Raw genomic sequence first — 23178 nt, forward strand, 5'->3', positions numbered from 1 at the left:
GTATGTAGATCGGGATATATATATATACATATATATATACCCGCGTATCGCAGGAGAAGTAGTGTGTTAAAAAGCTAGAAAAGAAAAGGGAACATTTTAAAAATAACGTAACATGACTGTCAATATACAGTATTTGTTTTGTGAGTGTTACTGAGTGTTGCTGTCATCAAGGATTTGATTATCATTATTTCTTTCAATCAGGTTCGTATCTGTAGGATGTGTTGTGTTCAAGTTACATTCCGTGTTTGTCAATCGCTGTAAAGATGACAGGTTTCATTCATCGATTCGCTTCTTACTGCATCAATAAACAGCTCGCCTTCTTCTTTATCTGAGACCTGACACACTGCATGCACGGTTTTTTACACTGTCTTCCTTTAGCGGACATTGACTTTTTCCACCGTGTGCTTTGTTTCCGCAGTAGCTGGATTTATGAATATGCTTATCAGACGCTTCATATTTTTGCTGCCTTTTCAATTGTGTAATTCGGTTTTGTTCAGCTCTTTGGAACTGTTGCTTTTATCTGTGCACTGCGCCAGTTCACGGAGCCGCCGTGTACATGCATCGAAGGTTCCCAGCTGTGCTGGTGCCATCTCGTGCTATGTCCATGGCTGTATTTAATGTTACCTTAGTCCTGGCACTTAAAACTTTCTCTCGCAGTTTCGCTGAGTTTGTGTCAAACACCACCCTGACCATCTCATCTTCCTCTCCATAAGCACAGTCCTTCACCCGTGAATATTTAGTGGAGTTTGCTATTGATTGCCGCTGACGGACGGCCTTATATGGGCAGGCACTAAATTACAAACGCCAGGCAGCCTGTCTATGAACTTAATTTAAAGTGTAGGTTTACATCGTGCTTTGTTTCCAAGTAGCAGAACTCATGAATATGGTTGTATATGTCACTTTCGCTTCTTATTGTTTCGCTGCCTTCTCAATTATATAATGCATGTTTTCTTCAGCGCTTTTGAGGTCTTCCTGGTTTTCTATGTACTGCGTGATTACGTGGGAGGCGTGATGATGTCACACTAAACTCCCCCCACGGCGTTCAAGCTCATCTCCATTACAGTAAATGGAGAAAACAGCTTCCAGTTATGACCATTACGCGTAGAATTTCGATATAAAACCTGCCCAACTTTTGTAAGGAAGCTGTAAGGAATGAACCTGCCAAATTTCAGCCTTCCACCCACACGGGAAGTTGGAGAATTAGTGATGAGTGAGTGAGTGAGTGAGTGAGTGAGTGAGTGAGTGAGGGCTTTGCCTTTATTAGTATAGATATATATAAGTTCTATTTATATTTTAACTATTTAGTCGACAGAAATATCTTTGGTAGGAATGTAAGTTAAATTTAGTCATCATTGCATAAATTTTTCTTCACCATAGAAATTTAAAGACTAAATTCAACTTACATTCCTACCAAAGATACTTTACCAACTCAAATAGAACCTACTTATATCCAAATAGAACTAAGTCATCAAACTTGCTCTTACTTTTTACCGCTCATTTAATCACTGGCTAGTGGCTAAAGAATTAGAAAATGGAAGGAGGATTATACACTGAGCATGGCTTTACCAAAACAATTATTGATGGCGCATAAAAGTAGCTTCTATTCATAAAAGCTTCAATTGGTGATCTGTTTTTCATGCACTTAACCTCCTATTTTTTTCATACTTCTTCTCAAACCAAGGGGGTGCGAAGTCGGCATCGTCTGTCACAGGGGGTGCAAGGGTAAAATGAATTAGGAAGTGCTGATATATATGTATGTGTATGTGTGTGTGTGTGTGTATATATATATATATATATATATATATATATATATATATATATATATATATATATATTTATATATTTATATATATATATATATATATATATATATATTTATATATATATATTTATATATATATATATATATATTATATATTTATATATATATATATTATATATATATATATTTATATATATATTTATATATTTATATATTTATATTTTATATATATATATATTTATATATATATATATATATATATATATATATATATATATATATATATATATATATATACTAAAATACCAAGCTTCTGGGAGAAGTAGTGTGTTAAAGAAGCAATGAAAAGAAAAGGAAACATTTTAAAATAACGTAACCTGATTGTCAATGTAATTGTTTTGTCACTGTTGTGAGTGATGAGTGTTGTTGTCATATATATATATATATATATATATATATATTTACACACACACACATAAACATATATATATATATATATACATATCTATACATATACACATATATAAACATATATATACATATACATACATATCTACATATATACACACACAGCTATTTTTTATCAGTGCAATACGCTGTTTGTTAAAATGGATAACTCCCGCCTTACGCAGCAATAACAAATCAAATCATTCAGTTGTCTTTGCTCATATGTCATTTTAGAGCTGGTCGCCTGGCATCTTTTTTTGGCCACAAGTTCGTTTCTGTTTGCTGTGAGGTTCTGTGTTGTGGAGATTCTCAGGATGGATTGCAGGTGCTCATCAGTGAGGTGTCTCCTGTGTGCTGTTTTGTTAGTCTTTATCACTGAGAAGAGCTTCTCACACAGATATGTGCTACCAAACATGCACAAGGTTCGAGCCGCATGTAGACGGGCTGTTTTAGTTCATGAAAGTCACCAAAGCGCCGTGCAAACTCAGTGCGCAGTGCGCTCAGTTTATCAGCAAAGTGCGTATTTGGGAACACCGTAGTGACGACTTGGTTTAACAGTACTTGGCAACAGGGAAAGTGGGGCAAGGTGAACTGGTGCATTTGTGTCTCCCATAAAAGCAGTTTCACTTGAAATCACTTTGTGATTGTGCACGGGTTAAAACGTCCGCTGAAGTGTCAGATTCTTATTTAATTATGCTGTTTCTGTATCTTCTGCATTGCATTGAGGTTACCCTGATGCAAGGCAGCTGAAGCGCTGCATTATGGGATCTGTAGTTTATTGTGTTACCAGTGCTTCATATACTCGGACTTTAATAACAATAATACAGTATATAAAATGATCTCAGGGTCGGATATAATTACACGCCGGGCGGATGTGGCCCGCTGCCCTTGAGTTTGACAAATATGGACTAAATAGAACTTGAAAAGATATATTTTTCAAATGTGATCGCTAATTCAGATAGAGTTGACGCCAAGACTACAGCCTGCATGCCTCAATGAGTCATCCTCCCTCGCTCTTACTTTTTACCGCTCATCTAATGAATACACTGAGTATGGCTTTACCAAAACAATCATTGATGGCTTAATAAAGTATCCATTATTCGAGTATGTAGAGCGGGATATATATATATACATATATATATACCCGCAGTTCATAGCAGGAGAAGTAGTGTGTTAAAAAAGCTAGAAAAAGAAAAGGGAACATTTTAAAAATAACGTAACATGACTGTCAATATACAGTATTTGGTTTGTGAGTGTTACTGAGTGTTGCTGTCATCAAGGATTTGATTATCATTATTTCTTTCAATCAGGTTCGTATTTGTAGGATGTGTTGTGTTCAAGTTACATTCCGGTTTGTCAATCGCTGTAAAGATGACAGGTTTCATTCATCGATTCGTTTCTTACTGCATCAATAAACAGCTCGCTTCTTCTTTATCTGAGACCTGACACACTGCATGCACGGGTTTTTTACACTGCCCTCCTTTAGCGGGACATTGACTTTTCCACCGTGGTGCTTTGTTTCACAGTAGCTGCATTTATGAATATGCTTATCAGGCAGCTTCATATTTTTTTTGCTGCCTTTTCAATTGTGTAATTCGGTTTTGTTCAGCCTTTTGGAACTGTTGCTTTTTATCTGTGCACTGCGTCCAGTTCGTGAGCCTTCGGTGTACATGCATCGAAGGTTCCCCAGCTGTGCAAGCTGCGTATCTCGCTATGTCCATGGCTGTATTTAATGTTACCTTAGTCCTGGCACTTAAAACTTTTCTCTCGCAGTTTCGCTGAGTTTGTGTCAAACACCACCCTGACCATCTCATCTTCTCTCCATAAGCACAGTCCTTCACCCGTGAATATTTACCCGTGGCAGTTTGCTATTGGATTGCCGCTGACGGATCCTTATATGGGCAGGCACTAAATTACAAACGCCAGCCGCAGCCTGTCTATGAACTTAATTTAAAGTGTAGGTTTACATCGCGGCTTTGTTTCCTCAAGTAGCAGAACTCATGAATATGGTTGTATATGTCACTCGCCGCTTCTTATTGTTTCTCTGCCTTCTCAATTATATAATGCATGTTTTCTTAAGCGCTTTTTGAGGCTCTTCCTGGTTTTCTATGTACACGCCTGCGTGATTACGTGGGAGGCGTGATGATGTCACACTGAAACTCCCCCACGGCGTTGAAGCTCATCTCCATTACAGTAAATGGAGAAAAACTGCTTCCAGTTATGACCATTACGCCAGAATTTCGATATAAAACCTGCCCAACTTTTTGTAAGGAAGCTGTAAGGAATGAACCTGCCAAATTTCAGCCTTCCACCCACACGGGAAGTTGGAGAATTAGTGAGAGTAGTGAGTCAGAGTGAGTCAGTGAGTGAGTGAGGGCTTTGCCTTTTATTAGTATAGATATATATATATATATATATATATATATATATATATATATATAGATTTATATATATATATATATATATTTATATATATATATATATATATTTATATCTATATATATATATTTATATATATATATATATATATATATATATATATATATATATATTATTTATATACATATATATTTATATATATTTATATATATATATATATATATATATATATATAAAATATATATATATATATATATAATATATATATGTATATGTATATATGTATATATATATATATATATAGTTTTACTGTGAAATAATGCAGAGTACATGCAACACGCGTTTCACCCTAATTCTGGGCCTACTCAGGCGCACACACTCACACCCCCTCTAGGAATGTCGAGGCCTCGGACGCCAAGCGCCACCCGTGTGTGGTTCATTTATTTGACAGTATGTAGATCGGGGTATATATATATACAAAATACCCGCGCTCTGCAGCGGAGAAGTAGTGTGTTTAAAGAAGTTATGAAAAGAAAAGGGAACATTTTCAAAATAACGTAACATGATTGTCAATGTAATTGTTTTGTGACTGTTATGAGTATTGCTGTCATGAAGGTTCGTGTTTGGAGGATGTGTTGTTTTCAAGCTACATTCCATGTTTGTCAACCGTTGTATTGTAAAGATATCAGGTTTCATTCATCGATTCCTTTCTTACTGCATCAATAAACAGCTCGTCTTCCTCTTTATTTGAGACATCACACACTGCATGCACGGGTTTTTTTTTTTCCACTGTCTTCCTTTAGCTGGACATTGACTTTTTCCACCGCGTGCTTTGTTTCCGCAGTAGCTGCACTTATGAATATGCTTATATGCGTCACTTGCTTCATATTCTTTTGCTGCCTTCTCAATTGTGTAATGCTTTTTTGTTCAGCGCTCTTTGGAGCTCTTGCTTTTTGTCTGTGTACTGCGTTCACAGTCAGTTCACGTGAGCCGCTCGGATTACATACATCAAAGGTTCTGAACTGTGCTTGTGCTATCTCGTGCGAGGTCCACGGCTTTATTTAATGTTAGCTAAGACCTGGCACTTAAAAGTTTCTCTCGCAGTTTCGCTGAGCTTGTGCCAAACACCACCCTGACCATGTCATCTTCATTTCCAGAAGCACAGCCCTAAACCCACGAATATTTAGCGGTAGAATTTTTCTATTGGATTGCGCTGATGGACGCCCTTTTATGGGCAGGCACTCAATTACGTGAGAGGCGTGACGATGAGAGACGCAACTCTGGCTCACACGGCCATCAAGCTGCAGGCTATGGCCGGTATATATGTACACAAGTAGGTTCCAGTTATGACTGTTATGCGTAGAATTTTGAAATGAAACCTGCCTAACTTAAGAAAATCAGAACTCAAGAATTGCCAAGCTTCTTGTCAACATTGCTCACTAGTTCACTGTTTAAACTGGATCTGATTATTTTCAGAAGAGCCACTATATATCATGTATTATTGAGTTATTATCTCAGTCCTTTACGTTTAAGGTTTATTGTTGTAGAGTGAAAACATTTTGTTTTTCTTCACAGAGTATTTTTCCTGTTTAAGCAAGGTGTTTCACCACCATGAGCAAATAATTTCTGAATAACTTTAAATGTTGCCAATTAATCCTAATTTCATAGTACAGGGTGGTCCAGATCTAATTATGCAGATCCAGATCGTTTGGATGACTTTGATTTATGCAGGGACGATTCCAGTTTGGCGCGAAGATGATTCTTGATGTCGTCAGTTTGCACACTTCTTGATGGTCCAGGATTTTTTGTGTGATTTTCTATGTAATAGACTTAAGTTATAGCGTAATGAAAATTGCATAATTGGATCTGGATCACCCTATATATCAAAACTGCATATTGAAGACAACTGCATTGGGATTTACTTATGAAAGTCTTACTATATATAACAGTATAAATCAATTCTTTTACATACACAATTGCCAAAAAGGTTAGTGAAATCAACAGTGCAGCAAAGAGCAACTAAGTAAATGGCATAGTCTTTTTTGTTTCAGTATTTTGTATTTAACTAACAACAGTATTAAATCTAAACTGAATAAGAAGACAGTATAATTTGAGTTACTGTGGTAAATTGTTAAGTATAATTAATTTGTGCTGAGGTTCAAGCATCTTATGTTTCTACAGTTTCATATGGGAGAAAGGAAAATTTTAGTAAGAATTTATATTCTGAACTTGCTATGGTATTGCACAAATATAATTAGACTGTCTCCTCTGGTAGTGTGTGAGGAGATGGTGAACTACATTCCTGCTTTTAAGGAAATCACTCCTTAAAGTTTGTCAGGTTTTTAATGGTTTTCTGTTAAGTTTTAAAAATAGTTTAATATTATCAGTAAGCATCACTATAGATCCTAAGGCTGTTCCTGAAGGGTGTGTTCCTTCCTGTATAGAACAGGCTTAGACATAGTACAGCAATTGGAAATTCTCGGCATGTTTAGCTAAAAGAATAAAGAAAACTTGTTATTCATAATATCTGTGTAAAATTCTTTATATAATTTAATATTTTAATAAATTTAAACTAGAATTACATTTGATATTTTCATTTTGTAAATGTTCGTGTTACATGAAACATTCATGTTAAACTTCATTATCTAATTTGATATATTTATAAAACCCATCAGATCCTAAAGCATTAAAGATGTATGGGTTAGACTGATTGGCAACTGAAAATTGGTCTGGTATATGTATGCACGAGATTGCTTACTTCTTTTCAGCTGATTCTGCTGGGATGGGCTATGTATGTGTCATGATCCTGAACTGATTAAGCAGGGCAGAAAATGGGTGGATTATTGTCACTTTTTTAAAGGTACTTGAAATGGCCATGTAAAATGTCATAATCTAGTTATGACATAATAACCACCTTCTTTTAAATGAAGTCTCCTATAGTATATGAAGGAATGCCAATCAGTCTTAGCATTACTGAAAGTCACAGAGTATTACACCATGGCTGTATTGTGTTTCTCTTTATATGTCGGTCACGAGAATTGTCTTGCATACATGGTATGTTCTTTCCAGAATTTTAGGAATTGGGCAATTATTACTCAAAATACATTTTTGTAAATATGTATATGGAATGATGTATTCTATTATTACGCCTCCTGCCACGATCATCTCTTCGTATATTATATAAACTTCATGTTTATTACAGTCTTTCAGCTACTTTGAAAAGTGTCATGTGAATGTATATATAAACATAAAGGACATGAATGTATGCCTTTCATGAAGTGTAGTTAGGAAACCGCCCTTTCACTACAGAAAGAATATGGCTTAGATTGGCAGAATTTAATTTAGAGTAAACACAAGGCTTCTGGAAAAATATTGTCTGAATATATGAAACCAAAGTTGAGTTGTTTGGTAATCATGCACAACACTATATGTCTGGCAAAACCAAACAAACCGTATCACTACAAAATCCTCATACCACCCTCAACTTTGCATACACTCTGTCCACCATAAACTCCTCTTCATATTTAAGTATTCCTAAATGAAAATTTGAAGTCATCCCAATGACTGCCAAAAATTGGCTAAAATTGTATCATGTAACAGGACAATGACCCTAAGCACACCGGTATTTCATCAGATGCATGCCACATAAAGAAAATTAAAGAGCTATGTAGTACATAACTGAATTACCTTAAACTAAAGCATTATTGTAAGACTGAGTGAGCTAATCTTCCTATGTTATAATGAAAGAAAATGAAAAACGCATACTTAAAATAAATTATTACTTCACATTATTACTCTTAAAGATGATTCATCAAGCTACTGTTTCATGGGGTTTATGTACTTTTTCACATACGACTTCTTGCATGTTAGCTAATTCTTGCCGAATAAATAATAACAAAGTAAAATTTGGTATGTGTACCATGTCAGTTGAAGTTAAATACATGTGCTTTGTGTTCCTAGAAAACAAGGTAATTATAATTTATGTAAAACTGAAAGACAACATATTTTTTTTCTCAAAATATGGCCATATTTAGATAAATAGATAGATAGATAGATAGATACTTTATTAATCCCAAGGGGAAATTCGCATTTATCTTACTGTATGTATGTATGTATGTATGTATTGATAATAAATTAACCGTAATAGCTAATAGGCCTTGATTGCAAAAACTATTTTTTAAGATAAGAATTTTTGTTTTAGATGAGCTTCCGAATGTTTGATGAAGTTCAAACTGTATACAACATGTAAATTACTGTTGTAAAGCAATATTTCCTTTTTGTATTATTTTTTTTATTAATCACACTATTGTCACATTAAAATTAAAAGCATCATTTGCCTAAACCTTTGTGTCGTTATGAAAGCTATGCTACATCTCCTAGAAGTAGATAAGAATAGGTAACATCTGGAATTAGACAAGGATGTAACATAAATGCTGAAGTATGATTTATATTTATTATTGGCTTTTAGGGGCATTCACATAAAATGCAAACAGCATCTACTGTCTTCATCATATCTGTCACTGTCAGAGTTAATGTCTGGGTGGTGTAGTGCAAGATGCTCATGATTGTTAGTGGTATTACCAAAATACTTGACTTGGAAGAATTTGCATGTGGCTGTAGTCATCTCAAGTTTTCTATTTACTTTGTGAAATCCAAAGTAAGTACAGGCTTTAGATTTAAATTGTGATGGCACAGCATAAATCTGACAACAACCTTAATCAGTCATGTTCTTGCTTTGCGGTGTTTTCAGGGCATGTTGTCCGCCAGCAAAATGTGTCCGTGCGCAGCAACCATGTATGGACATTATTACAGTAGCAATGCAAGTAAATGTATCCTTCTAATGGCAATAGCTACATCAGTATACTGTTATCATGTCAACAGTAAATGCCTGGTAGCATGCAACTCATATGTAACTGTTGTACACGGTTGCATTTTGTTGATTGTAATGTCACCTTTTTTCATTTAAAAATCAATTTTTTTACTTAGCCCAACGGTCCAAAATCACTATACTTTAGAATCGCAAATTTGTAAATAAGTCCATTTCTCTCCCCACCCCATCCCTATTAAATAGCTGCTTCTGATAGCATAATAGATCAGTACAAATTATGAAAATGCATTAAATGTAAAAGGAACATAGCTTCACATCAGTGGCTTAAATTTCAGATTACTTCACTGTTTCAAATTTACATTATGAAAGGGATCACTTCAGCTTGTGTACAGTGGGTACGGAAAGTATTGTCTGTCAATATGGGGTGCTGTGTGTACATTAATGAGGGAAAAAATTAATTTAAATGATTTTAGCAAATGGCTGCAATATAACAAAGAGTGAAAAATTGAAGGGGGTCTGAATACTTTCCGTACCCACTATATTTTGCATATTTTCTTCTTTTACTCATCCGACAGCCGCCCTGACGGCAAAACGGATCCCCAAAACAAGTTAGTTAAATTCTTGAAGAGGTGTGCGTGCACAAGCCTCACTGCTGGTACACCGCTTTGCTTCTTCTGTAGCTTGAGGTAAGTTAAGTATAAAAGTTAACAATTTAAAAAAAAAAAAAGTTGCATATCTAGAAGTAAATGTAAGAGGAAAGGAATTATGTAACTATCGTCCTGTAAGCATAGAGTGAGCAATATAAAAGCAATATTAAAAATGTAGTGTAATGTATTTACAGTATGTTACATTAAAAACAATCTCAAAGTGTAAAGTACTCTTAAAAACCATGTTTTTAAAGTAATATAGTAACTCATGTAATGCCATTCTGTTATCAGTTATTTTTTGTGACTCACTCTTACAATAATAAACAAATTGTGATAACGGAACCTTTGATGGAGTAACTAAAAAAAACCTTTAAATGCTCCAGCTTTCAAATCGGTGAACTAAGTCCCTGAACGCACCTGAATGTGTACTTTTTTTTTTTTTTAACCTGAAATCATGTACAATTTTAAACATGATATTCATAGTAATAGGTTGTTGCATACTGTGTATTTTAAGATTAAAGTTTTTTAGGACTAAGTATAAATATTTTTCTGTGTTTGTTTTTTTCAGACAAGATGAGTGTTTCCAACAGAACTCCACAAAAAGAAAACGGCAAACCAGGCGAGATTCCAGAAGAACATAGTTACAAGCAGGGAAAAAAGCATCGCTCAAATATTCGGTCAACAGAACGAGATCACAAAAAAACATTTGAAGGCTCTTTTATGTTAGACACTGTAACTGGGTCCCTTCCAAAAAACATGGATCCACGCAAGCCTTACCTCAGTCTTGGCTGTGTCAGTACAAAACATCCTCACTCTATGCCGGTACCATTAGCTAGGACTACACGGCAGACATCTCGTACTGATTGCCCAATTGATCGGTTGAAATTCTTTGAAACATTGCGACTTTTATTGAGACTTACCTCAGTTTCTTCAAAGAAAAAGGAGAAAGAGCAGATAGAGAATACCTCCTTTATGGGTATGAACAATGAAGTAATATGGCTTGAACTGCAGGCCTGGCATGCACGCCGCTCCATTGGAGATCAGGATGTGTTTTTGTATACGGCTCGGCAGGCCATTCCAGAAATAATTAATGAGGTCTTGCACTTTAAAGTTGACTACAGGAGCTTGAATAATCAAAAGGAGTATGGTAGTTGTGATGATATTCTTGGGGAGGATGATGAAAATAATGACCATGAAAAGGTCTCGCAAATCAGTCCTATGAGACCCACAAGTTATCATGAACACCTCCAACGTCAAAGGTTGTCTTTTGAGCAGGTAAAAAGAGTTATGGAGCTGCTAGAGTCTGTAGAAGCACTTTACCCATCATTGTTGACCCTTCAAAGGGATTATGAAAAATATGCTGCCAAGGATTTTCAAAGCAGGGTGCAGGCACTCTGTTTATGGTTGAACATTACGAAGGATCTTAACCAGAAGCTTAGAATTATGGGGACAGTTTTGGGTATAAAGAATCTTTCAGATATTGGCTGGCCAGTGTTTGAGATTCCTTCTCCCCGACCATCTAAAGGGAATGAGGAGGAGGAAGATGAGGAAAATGACTCTACAGCTACATATACAGAAGGGAGTGAAGAAGAAGAGCTGATAGAGGACATGGAGGGGGAGATTACCCCTAACAATGATGAATACAATCACAAAGCACCCAGGCTCGAGAGGGTCATATCAGAGGATGATATTACATCTTCAGGAGCTCAGGATCTTGTTGCTGAGGCTGGGTTTAGCAAATATTGTTCCACATCTATTTATCGGCCATTTGTGGATAAAGCACTCAAACAGATGGGTCTCAGGAAGCTTATTTTACGACTACATAAGTTAATGGATGGATCTTTACAAAGAGCACGTTCTGCATTAATACATAATGACCAGCAACAAGAGGTAAAAACTATATTTTTGTGTTTATACACAGCTGAACGTTTTTACATTAAACATACTCAAATTGCTTCCCCGAGGCATCCTTTCTAGCCTTTGTGAATAATGTGTTTTTCATTATGAATGATCTCACATTTCTAGCACATATTAAATCTTCAAGAACTTCTGTTTTTCTTTACAATAATAGCTGTCCATATCAGGCTTAACAGGGCACCAAATAATTGCTTTTTGGGAGTGTCATGAATGAATGCATATAATGTTGCAACTCCTTCAACTTGCATATTAAATAAAATAAATAAGTGGTGTCTGAGAATAAAGTAATAACATTTTTTCCAGGTTATACAGTACAGTATTACACTTTACCAAAAATATGGCTAGAAGATAGTCTATTAAATAATTTCTCATTCTTTTGAATTTTCTGTTATTGTGGTAAGACATGCATTAGGATTGAACCTACAGCTTTACGTTTTCAGTCCATTACCTTTCCTTCTAGGCCACACTTAAAATTTCCAGTACTTTAAGCATAAAGCATTTGGTTAGTTTCATAGGTCAGTGTATTAAAGAAAAATTGCTTTACATTAGTATGTGAGTTTAACTGCACGTGTGAATAAATTCGCATATCGCTTCAGTGTAACGCATAATGCAATTTCCATAACACTCTCACTCAGTTTCAGTTTCATTTATAAGAATTGATCTGTTGAGTAATTTGTTCCTAGAGAATTGAAACTTTTCCCCTATATTTTGGTATTTTGGATTTTTACATGTGAGCAAGTGCTACTTGTTGTGGAGGTGTTTTATGAATGTTGATGAAAGAGTGTGGAGCACTTGGGATAGACTGGTGTCATCAAGGTTTTTCCATCCTCATTTTTTTGGGGAAATTGCTGTATGTATTCTATCAGACATTTGCAAAATATACAAAATAACTGTAGTATGCAGGCAGTGACCAGTTACTCCTGTACCTCCTTTAAGGTTGTTTCTTGGTACCATGCCTGATGTAATTTTACCTTAGCCATTCATACATTTTGGAGGAATATCTTGATTTTTGGTGGTACAATTTGTTATCTTTACAGAATTCCATGATATAGTAATTGGTTACGATTTCACACAAAACCGCCCTCTTTCTAAAAGCTATGTTACCTTTTGCAAATTATAATTCAGAAGTGTTATTTTATTGTTAATTATACAGTGAGTATGGAAAGTATTCAGACCCCCTTCAATTTTTCACTCTTTGTTATATTGCAGCCATTTGCTAAAATCATTTATATTAATTTTTTTCCTCATTAATGTACACATAGCACCCCATATTGACAGACAAAAAAAATAATTTTTGAAATTGTTGCAGATTTATTAAAATAAAAAAACTGAAATATCACATGGTCCTAAGTATTCAGACCCTTTGCTGTGACACTCATATATTTAACTCAGGTGCTTTCCATTTCTTCTGATCATCCTTGAGATCACCTTCATTTGAGTCCAGCTGTGTTTGATTATACTGATTGGACTTGATTAGGAAAGCCATACACCTGTCTATATGACCTTACAGCTCACAATGCATGTCAGAGCAAATGAGAATCGTGAGGTCAAAGGAACTGCCTGAAGAGCTCAGAGACAAAATTGAGGCAAGGCACAGATCTAGCCAAGGTTACAAAAAAATTTCTGCTGCACTTAAGGTTCCCAAGAACACAGTGGCCTCCATAATCCTTAAAAGGAAGACGTTTGGGACGACTAGAACTGGCCGTCCGGCCAAGCTGAGCTACTGGGGGAGAAGAGCCTTGGTGAGAGAGGTAAAGAAGAACCCAAAGATCACTTTGGCTGAGCTCCAGAGATGCAGTCAGGAGATGGGAGAAAGTTGTAGAAAGTCAACCATCACTGCAGCCCTCCACCAGTCAGTGCTTTATGGCAGAGTGGCCTGTCGGAAGCCTCTCCTCAGTGCAAGACACATGACAGCCCGCATGGAGTTTGCTAAAAGACACCTGAAGGACTCTGAGATGGTGAGAAATAAGATTCTTTGGTCTGATGAGACCAAGATAGAACTTTTTGGCTTTAATTGTAAGCGGCATGTGTGGAGACAACCAGGCACTGCTCATCACTTGTCCAATACAGTCCCCACAGTGAAGCATGGCGGTGGCAGCATCATGCTGTGGGGGTGTTTTTCAGCTGCAGGGACAGGACGACTGGTTGCAATCAAGGGAAAGATGAATGCGGCCAAGTACAGGGATATCCTGGACAAAAACCTTCTCCACAGTGCTAAGGACCTCAGACTGGGCCGAAGGTTTACCTTCCAACAAGACAATGACCCTAAGCACACAGCTAAAATAACGAAGGAGTGGCTTCACAACAACTCTGTGACTGTTCTTGAATGACCCAGCCAGAGCCCTGACTTAAACCCAATTGAGCATCTCTGGAAAGACCTAAAAATGGCTGTCCACCAACGTTTACCATCCAACCTGGCAGAACTGGAGAGGATCTGCAAGGAGGAATGGCAGAGGATCCCCAAATCCAGGTGTGAAAAACTTGTTGCATCTTTCCCAAGAAGACTCATGGCTGAATTAGCTCAAAAGGGTGCTTCTACTAAATACTGAGCAAAAGGTCTGAATACTTAGGACCATGTGATATTTCAGTTTTTCTTTTTTAATAAATCTGCAACAATTTCAAAAATTCTTTTTTTTGTCTGTCAATATGGGGTGCTGTGTGTACATTAATGAGGGAAAATATTAAATGATTTTAGCAAATGGATGCAATATAACAGAGTGAAAAATTGAAGGGGGTCTGAATACTTTCCGTACCCACTGTATTTCCTGTAAATATTGAAATGTTCAATTTGGGTTTCGTATTGCTAGTAGAAGATTTTATTAAAGCTGAAAACAGATTTGAGTAAATTGTCTTCATTTCAACCATGAAATTAATAAATGTTCATAATATAAAAAAGTTTGTTGGACTTAAAAATCAGCTGTATACTGCAAGTGCACCTAGCCAGGAGTAAGCAGGTGAGCTCAACTCTTGAAAAATCACTGCATGGTTTCTTGGAGGTGTTCAAGCAGCACTTGGACTGCAGAGGTGACATTTGTTTACCTTACATATGCAGAGAGACCAGAGATAGCATTTATTGTATAGTTGAGCATCTACAGTATTTAATTAAATAACAGTTGATGACAACTCATGCAACATATTCTTATTACTTCCAATTCTTCTCACATTTGTAAAATGTGTAATGAAACATTGGCATATGTTAATACCTAAGTAGTCACAAACTAGTAAGTTGGTAATAGATTGTGAGCAGGTACGAATGGAGCTTTGGGGCACATTCCTATTGATTATACTGCAATCTGTTCATGATCTCTACATTGCTGCCTAAAGACTATAAAAGGTAACTGCATGAATATGTGTTACAGAAATCTTTAAGTTAAATAAAAACTATATGAAATATTCACCATGCTGAAGTCCCCTATATCCCTGATTGTAAAATAATTCTGTTTATATCTCTGTCTTTTAGCATGTTATATACAGCATATTTAACACTGCCACATTTGGGATATGTTTTACATATTGTATTGGCTTTAGTTTTTTCCTCTTTTCTTCAGGTAACTTGTTTGGTGTGTTTTGCTTTTGTTGGGATTATTCTTATTATTTTCTCTTCTCTTATGTCATAGTCAGTAAAGAAGGATGGGTTCACAGCAATACAAATTTACTAGGATTGTGATCTGTTCAAATGTATAAATTATTTTTACTTAAGCCTGTTTTTAAGTAACTAAATAATATAATTCATGCAAAGTAGCCCAAGTGGTAATGTTACAAAAGTGATATCTTTTATTAACTACTCCAAAGTTACAGAAGGTTCTACTTATTTTCAGTTATTAAATATTACATAGTATAAAGTAAAATTCTCAAGCACACATAATCCAGTTTAGGGTTGTTTATTTGGTGATTGGGGACTTGGGCTGTGGTTTATTTGGGGCTTACCCAGCAGCACTTGCTGCAGTGCAGGAAACCATTCTGAATAGGATGTCAGTCAATTGAAAGCCCCAATAACTGTACACACACTCTGACACCGGGCCAGTTTAGAATTGTAATTTAACCTTAAACAGAAAAAAAACACATTTTGACATTGAGAGAACATGTAAACTCCACACTGACAAGAACAGGGCAAGGGAATCCATGCCAAGATACTAGATCTTTAAAGTGGCAGCAGTACCCACTGCTTCACCATGGCACTTATTGTTTTATTAGAACAATAGGTAAAAAATCCATTGCCTTTTATTCAACACTGAAAATGAATTCAGATGTTTTTCACTGAAAGCAGGTTTACAGATTTGTTAAAGATTTAAGACATATGACATATGATTGGCAATATAGAAAATGATAATTTTATCTATCACAGATATATGAAGAATGTGGCTCAGTTAAAAGTGGGAGTTGGCTCCTACTTTCACACACACACACACACACACACACACACACACACACACACTAATACAGGGTCAATTTGGAATCACTAGTCAATCTAGCCTGTATGTGGTTAAGAATCATTTGAGGAAAACTGGAGTACCTGGAGGAAAGCCCATGTAGACATTGAGGGAACATGCAGATTATTCACAGACAACGACTTAGCACAGGATTCAAACCCAGGACACCTCACATATCCTTGAGGTTCTCTGCAGTTTGCAAGGTTTCATTTTCAAATTTTTGACCATTATGCCAGAAAAGGTGCAGCATACATAGTAGTCTGTGCTCTTTACAGCTTATATCATATTATCTGTGTTTCACGGAATACAAGTGATTCAGATATTTGTGATATCTGCTTTCTGTCAATTGCGGTTAACAGGAGAACTACCAAACAACACTTATGCTTAAATTTATGTTGAAAACATAAAACCAGTTTAGTGTGCGTAATGTTATTTTATGGTTTTATTGATAGGTTCACAGTATAGTATTCAGATTGTTCAGACATGCAAGCTTAAGGATTAATCATGCAAGATTAAGGTTATTAATTTTATACAGTTTGTTATAATTTACAGTGAGGAAAATGTTGAATTCAGTAGTGTTTTTAAGGTTGGTAGCAACCTGGGTGGTAATGAATGTCAAAGTAAATCTTTAAATGTTTGTTACATTTTCACTGTTTTGAATCATTTTTCATTTTTGTTATTAATAGTGTATTTTATACAATTGGCAAAAAGTATCAAATAAAAATTAACAGTACATTGGCTTTGATATACTGGACTGTTTCCTGAGTTATCTTTTGGAAGAGGCTCATACAGACTTTCAAATGCCATCTGAAGGCACACCATTTTTCTCCTGCACTTACCTGTGCCTGTTTTCATTGTAATATTTATTTACACTTTATGTACTGAATGTTCTTTAGTGATTTCCACTTCCAACTAAGCTTACCTCCCAGGTGCTCCCAACCTTTATCATGGATCACTCACCTGTGACTAAAGAGTTTAGTGCTGTTACTGTTAACACTTAGTGCAGCTGCAGTGCACAGCAGTTACTAGTGTACTTTATATAAAACTTCAGCTAGTGGTTTCACATCTCAGGTAAATCTTAAAGCCTGTTTTTTATTTATTTCCACTCTTTTAAACTTAGGATTCTGACTTAGACATTTATCTGGTTCCCTCTGGAGTCAAATGCACTGAGTTGGACCATCAATCTTCATATATTTTAAGGCATATGTGAATGAAATGGTCATAATTAAATTTTTTCCACTGTTTTAACTTCAATGTGTCCTTCTAATAATTACCCAGTGATTGTTCAAATTGAGTATTATTATGTGATTTATTCAATTTTTGTTGGGGAGCACACATGTAACTAAGATAAAATGTTTCAGAGCATCTTTTTTTTCTTCAACAGCTGAAACAACTTTTGAGTTTGTTGAAATGTTGTATGATGTTTGTGTCTTATCATTTTTCATTAACTGTTATGCTTTCTCTTAAATAATCACTTTTGTTTATTCTCAGCTTTCAGATTTTCCAGATCCCATGCTATGCAGTGATTATTTGCCAGAACTTACCAAGCACTTATCAACAAAGTTGCCCAGTTCTGAGGAAAACAGCAACTCTGTGGCCTGGGATGAGTTACTGGCAATGGATCTACCCTCATTTGAGCCAGCCTTCCTTGTTTTGTGTCGTGTACTCTTAAATGTCATCCATGAGTGCCTCAAACTGAGGCTTGAACAACGCCCTGCAGGAGAGCCTTCCTTGTTAAGCATTAAACAGGTTAGTTCAGCTTAATTTTTGATAATTGATTTTATAGTTTACAATGGGTACAAGTCTATGAAAGTTAAAGATAAGATGTTTCAACTAGTTTGAAAGTTTAGCAGTTTAATGAAATTAATTTGCAGATCACAGCATAACATATGACAACATAAACTCGACAAGTTTACTTTTCTTTGTCGCTTAATTTTTTTTATTTTACTGTAGCTGCATGCTTCCTAGCACTTGAACACTGCTGCTTACAGTGCTTACACTTTCATTTTTTTTTTTCAGGAAATGATTTTATGTATTTACGAAGATAAAATTCTGTGTTACTTCACAATGTTTGCTTTTTTCTACAGTGAAATTTTAAACATCTCTTAACCTTTATTGCAGAATTGGGCAAATCGAATCCTGCAAAAAGTACAAGAGGTCAAACGGTTCTTTTCAATAGTATTTATTATATATATTGTCAAGTCAAATCAGAGTTTGACAATGAGTATCCACCAGAGGCAACTTCTATACACAAAATCTGCCAGTCACACTGGCTCATCTTAGTGTTTCCAATTAATTTGTCAGCATATTTGATGTTTCTTTATACATGTGTAGTAAAACTAATGTACATTTTCTTTCCCCCCAAACAACGTATGTCAGTAACTCCTATCACTGCATCTTTGAGACAACTTTATCGACACTAGTTCCCTTCAAGTTTGTGTTAATGTTGACTATCTTAAGTGGAATTAATTTTGAAAACAAAACCATGTGTTGTTAAATGAATAGGCCCCTGGCAAGCTTGCTTACAAATTCATAGTTTTCTCAAATACACAATATTTTTCCCTTCCTCGTTTGTAGCAATTTGATTACTTGACATCACATCTGATTCAGGAAGATGGAAAAAAAAATGGTTGCAAACGTCACATTTTAGTTTTAAATCTAAACTTTTCATCACCTGGGGCCTCATGTATAATGCCATATGTAGAAGTCACAAAAATATGGCATATGGACAGAAGTGGAAATGTGCATATGCACAAAAAATTCAGTTGCACAAAACAGCGCATAAACCTACTTCCATGCACTTACGCTCTGTAAATCCCGGTCAGCATAAAATGTAACACATGTACACATGCCTGCCTAGAATTTTGCATATTTTAATATGTAAATCAATATAAATAGCCCTTAAGTTAAGTGTTTTGTTAAAAGACAATGGCAAAAGCATGTATAAAAAAAAAAATAGAATTTCACTAAATGCAAAGTGGAGGCCTTACTTGGTGAAGTAGAAGCAAGGAAAAATTTACGTTTTGGTGGCTTAGGCAGTGGTATGACCAACAAAATTAACTTAATGGAATGACACTCAAAAGTTCAATAAAATAAAAAATAAGTGGTCAGATGTCAAAGTTGACGTAAAAATGCAAGCCGTAGCCCACTGTTTGAGTGTCATACGGAAGTGCATTAAGGGACAGAGAAAAGACAAAATCAGGACACAGTAAAGAAAAAAAAGTTTGAAATGTCGACTTTAATCTTGAAATTTCCAGTTTAACTCTGTAGTTTATTTTGTCATTAAGGTAGAATGTTGTAAAGTTCATCTTAAAATCGATGTTTCATTTACTAGAGTTTCTCAAATTCCATTGTAACTAAAGTAGTATGTTAAATACTTGATATTCTATGTGTGTGACTTACTAATTGCTTTGTAAAAGGGCTTTCTCTTTCACAGACGGAAGCGTGCAGGCACTGTTAGCCAAACAGAAAACATTATATTCATGATATTACAGTTCTTTAAACGTTTTGGAATACTAAGATATAAACTTGATATTATTTTCACTATGAAATGCATTAAAGCATATATTAAACACGGGGGCACTGTGGCACAGTGGTAGAGATGCGTGCGACCATCGATGAAATAATTTATTGCAGCACTACTGTGTCTGTTAAGCATACCAACCCCCAATTTCTGTCCTTCCATGTTCTTTCACCACATAACTTATCACCCCAATATAAGCTCTGTAATAAATATAAAACCAGCTGTAATCTTAGAATGACGATTCTTCAAAGCTTTTTAAGGAACATTGAAAATTTTTTGTAATACATGTTTCATTATTCCACCCCCCTGTCTATCTAGTGTTGTGCCAGTCCCAGCAAGTATTCAGCATAATGCAGGAACAATCCCAGCTACCACTGCTCCACTGTGCCCCCACATATTTAATTATTAACAGCATACATTATTTAAATGAAGTTAACAGTTTATTTGTAAAATGTATTATACATACTTTAATTGCATTTCTTCATAAAAATTACATTATGTATACATCCTAGTATTCTAACAGCACACAGCACCAAGAAGATAGCTCTTGGAAATCAAAATCGACTTAGAAGCCGGTCATCATCAACTATAAATACACACTCTCTTCTATTGAATCGAATCAAATTCCTTTATTGTCATTGTATGGTACAATGACATTCAATTGTCTTCTATTGAATCGAATCAAATTCCTTTATTTTCATTCTATGGTACAAAGACATTCAATATACAAATCCTTCATAAGCTTATTTTCATGTAAAATAACAATATATATATATACAGTATATATAATAATACAATAAAAAACAATGAAAAATATGTAGTATGAAAGCATAATTACAATAGACATGTGCATATAGTGCAGATAGTGCAAATGTTTTTATCCTGGGGCTCAGGTTGTGCAATATAATGGCTGTAGTGCTAGTTTACAGTGAGGTAATTGTAAATATAAAGTATTCTTTCAGGAGCCACTTGATGGACTGATTGAGTACATTTATAGCTTTTGAGATTAAACTGTTTCTGAGCCTCGTAGTCAATGCAAGAAAAGTTCTGATGTGTTTGCTGGATGGGAGAAGTTCAAATAGACTGTGCGCATGGCTAAGTAGAATTAATGAAGATGCTGGTGGTTTTCCTGAGGCAGCATGTGCTATAAGTGACTTCAGGTCTTTCTGATCAGCCGCTGTATAGCTGTGATTCCACACACAGATACAATGGGTTAAATACTCTGAGTGGTGCACTGAGAGTACCATGCTAAAGCAGCTATGGTATTTGGAATAGTTTGGCCATTGCATGCACCATTATATTGTTTCAGAATGATTACAATGAAGTGCCTTAAATTTGTAAATGATATGCTGTTTGATAAATCCCACGTCATTGATGTTCACATAAACAGTAGCACTGCTTTGACGCTGAGTGTTGCCAGTTTGCAAAACTAAGCAAAAAATTGCATACACAAGTGGGAGGCTGCCATGAAAATGTGCATGGCATTATGCCAGGTTTAGTTTTTATACATCTCAAAGTAATGAATGGAAACGGGCATAAGCAACATTTTTGTGATGAACAAGTGCAACCTTTTAATTTTTTTCTGTGTAGTAATAAACTTTTCTTTTTTTAATAATTTGCATCATAATGTGGTATATATAATACATTAAAATCAGATTTATATTGAAAAATGTGTTTACAAAAAAAATTAATTATTAAAAGTTTCTGTGGAATTTTGATTTTGTTTTCTTTAGTTTTCTTACAGAGTTACAGTAACATTAAAGGAAAGTACTAAGACAAGTATTTGTGAAGGATCATTGATTTTGAGCACAGCTGCAGATACAGTGAGGAGTCAGGAATTATCTTGGACTGGATCATGAAGTGTGTTTTATTACAGTAGACACACACAAGAATTTTTTTCTCAGTTGACTTAAATTATTAATACTAACAATTACTCTGTGTTTAATTTCTATCCATTTATTTACTACCCTTCCCTTCTTTTATAAGTCAGAACTGGTGAATCTTTTTCCGTAGCAGCTGTGGTACTTACCAGTTTATACAAGTTGAAAAGAGTTTGCTGAAAGTAATATAGTTCTTTGAGATTTATGCATAAATCTCTGTCAAATAATGTATTGAATGACTCCATTATAGTTCTTGCAATATTTTATTTGTCTCTTCATTGATCAGTGTTAGTTTAATGGTAAATTTGTTTATTTTGTTTGTCTGGCATTTCTTTCTTCTAAATACTTTTACATGTGCAAATGGAATAGGTAAGGATGGTGAAGTTGGTAAATGTTAAACAGCCAAGTTCCCTGTAAACCCTAGCACAGTGATGCTTCTTGAATTTCATTTATGTTCACTCCAAATATAGACACAAATTTTAGGCAAACTGCTTAATCATGTATTGAAAATAAAGGGCACTGAATGTCAAACACATACTAAATTGCTATTTTTTAAATCTCTTTTCTTTCATAGCTTGTGATAGAATGCAAAGAAGTTCTGAAAGGCGGTTTACTCATGAAACAATACTACCAATTCATGCTAAGAGGAGTGATTAATGAGCTACAAGGCTTGCAGAAAAACAGCAATATTGATGAGTTTGAAGAGGATCTACATAAAATGTTAATGGTAAGTGTTAGATTTTTACTTTGTTTTTATTGGTTCCAAATGGCTTTATGCCAGCTTCTTTATTTAGTACTAGCAAAATACCTGCGCTTCGCAGCAGAGAAGTAGTGTGTTAAAGAAGCAATGAAAAAGAAAAGGAAACATTTTGAAAATAACGTAACATGATTGTCAATGTAATTGTTTTGTCACATACATATACATACACACATACATACATACACACACATATATAAACACAAATACATATATATATATATATATATATATATATATATATATATATATATATATACATACACACACATATATAAACATATATATACATATACATACATATCTACATATATACACACACAGCTATTTCAGATCAGTGCAATACGCTGCTTGTTAAAACGGATAACTCCACTCTTACATGCAAGTCTGCGTGGATATTATGAACTATCGTATTTGTTCAAGTTCTATTTAAATTTTAAATAGAAGGAATTTTTATTTAGTCGACAGAAATATCTTTGGTAGGAATGGTAAAACAGACAGGAATATTATTCTGAATAAATCAACTCAAACCTTAAACAACTTATAATATTTTGCTCTCCATAAAAATATATCCTGTCTAAATTATACAAGTTAGAAATAAAGTAAAC

At 35.0% G+C, this 23178-nt stretch overlaps 1 protein-coding gene across 3 annotated transcripts in view; it reads left to right on the plus strand.

Moving 5' to 3' along the window:
- The window catches only part of map3k4 (mitogen-activated protein kinase kinase kinase 4), a 158576-nt gene that overhangs the window by 79225 nt on the left and 56173 nt on the right, over window positions 1-23178 (plus strand). For all 3 annotated transcript variants that reach the window (XM_039738901.1, XM_039738903.1, XM_039738904.1), the window contains exons 3-5: window positions 10632-11953; window positions 17902-18159; window positions 22388-22540. In XM_039738901.1, the coding sequence (XP_039594835.1) occupies window positions 10632-11953; window positions 17902-18159; window positions 22388-22540 (1733 nt within the window). The remainder of the gene's footprint in view (window positions 1-10631; window positions 11954-17901; window positions 18160-22387; window positions 22541-23178) is intronic.

The sequence above is a fragment of the Polypterus senegalus genome, chromosome 16, assembly GCF_016835505.1.
Source record: "Polypterus senegalus isolate Bchr_013 chromosome 16, ASM1683550v1, whole genome shotgun sequence".
Lineage (NCBI taxonomy): Eukaryota > Metazoa > Chordata > Cladistia > Polypteriformes > Polypteridae > Polypterus > Polypterus senegalus.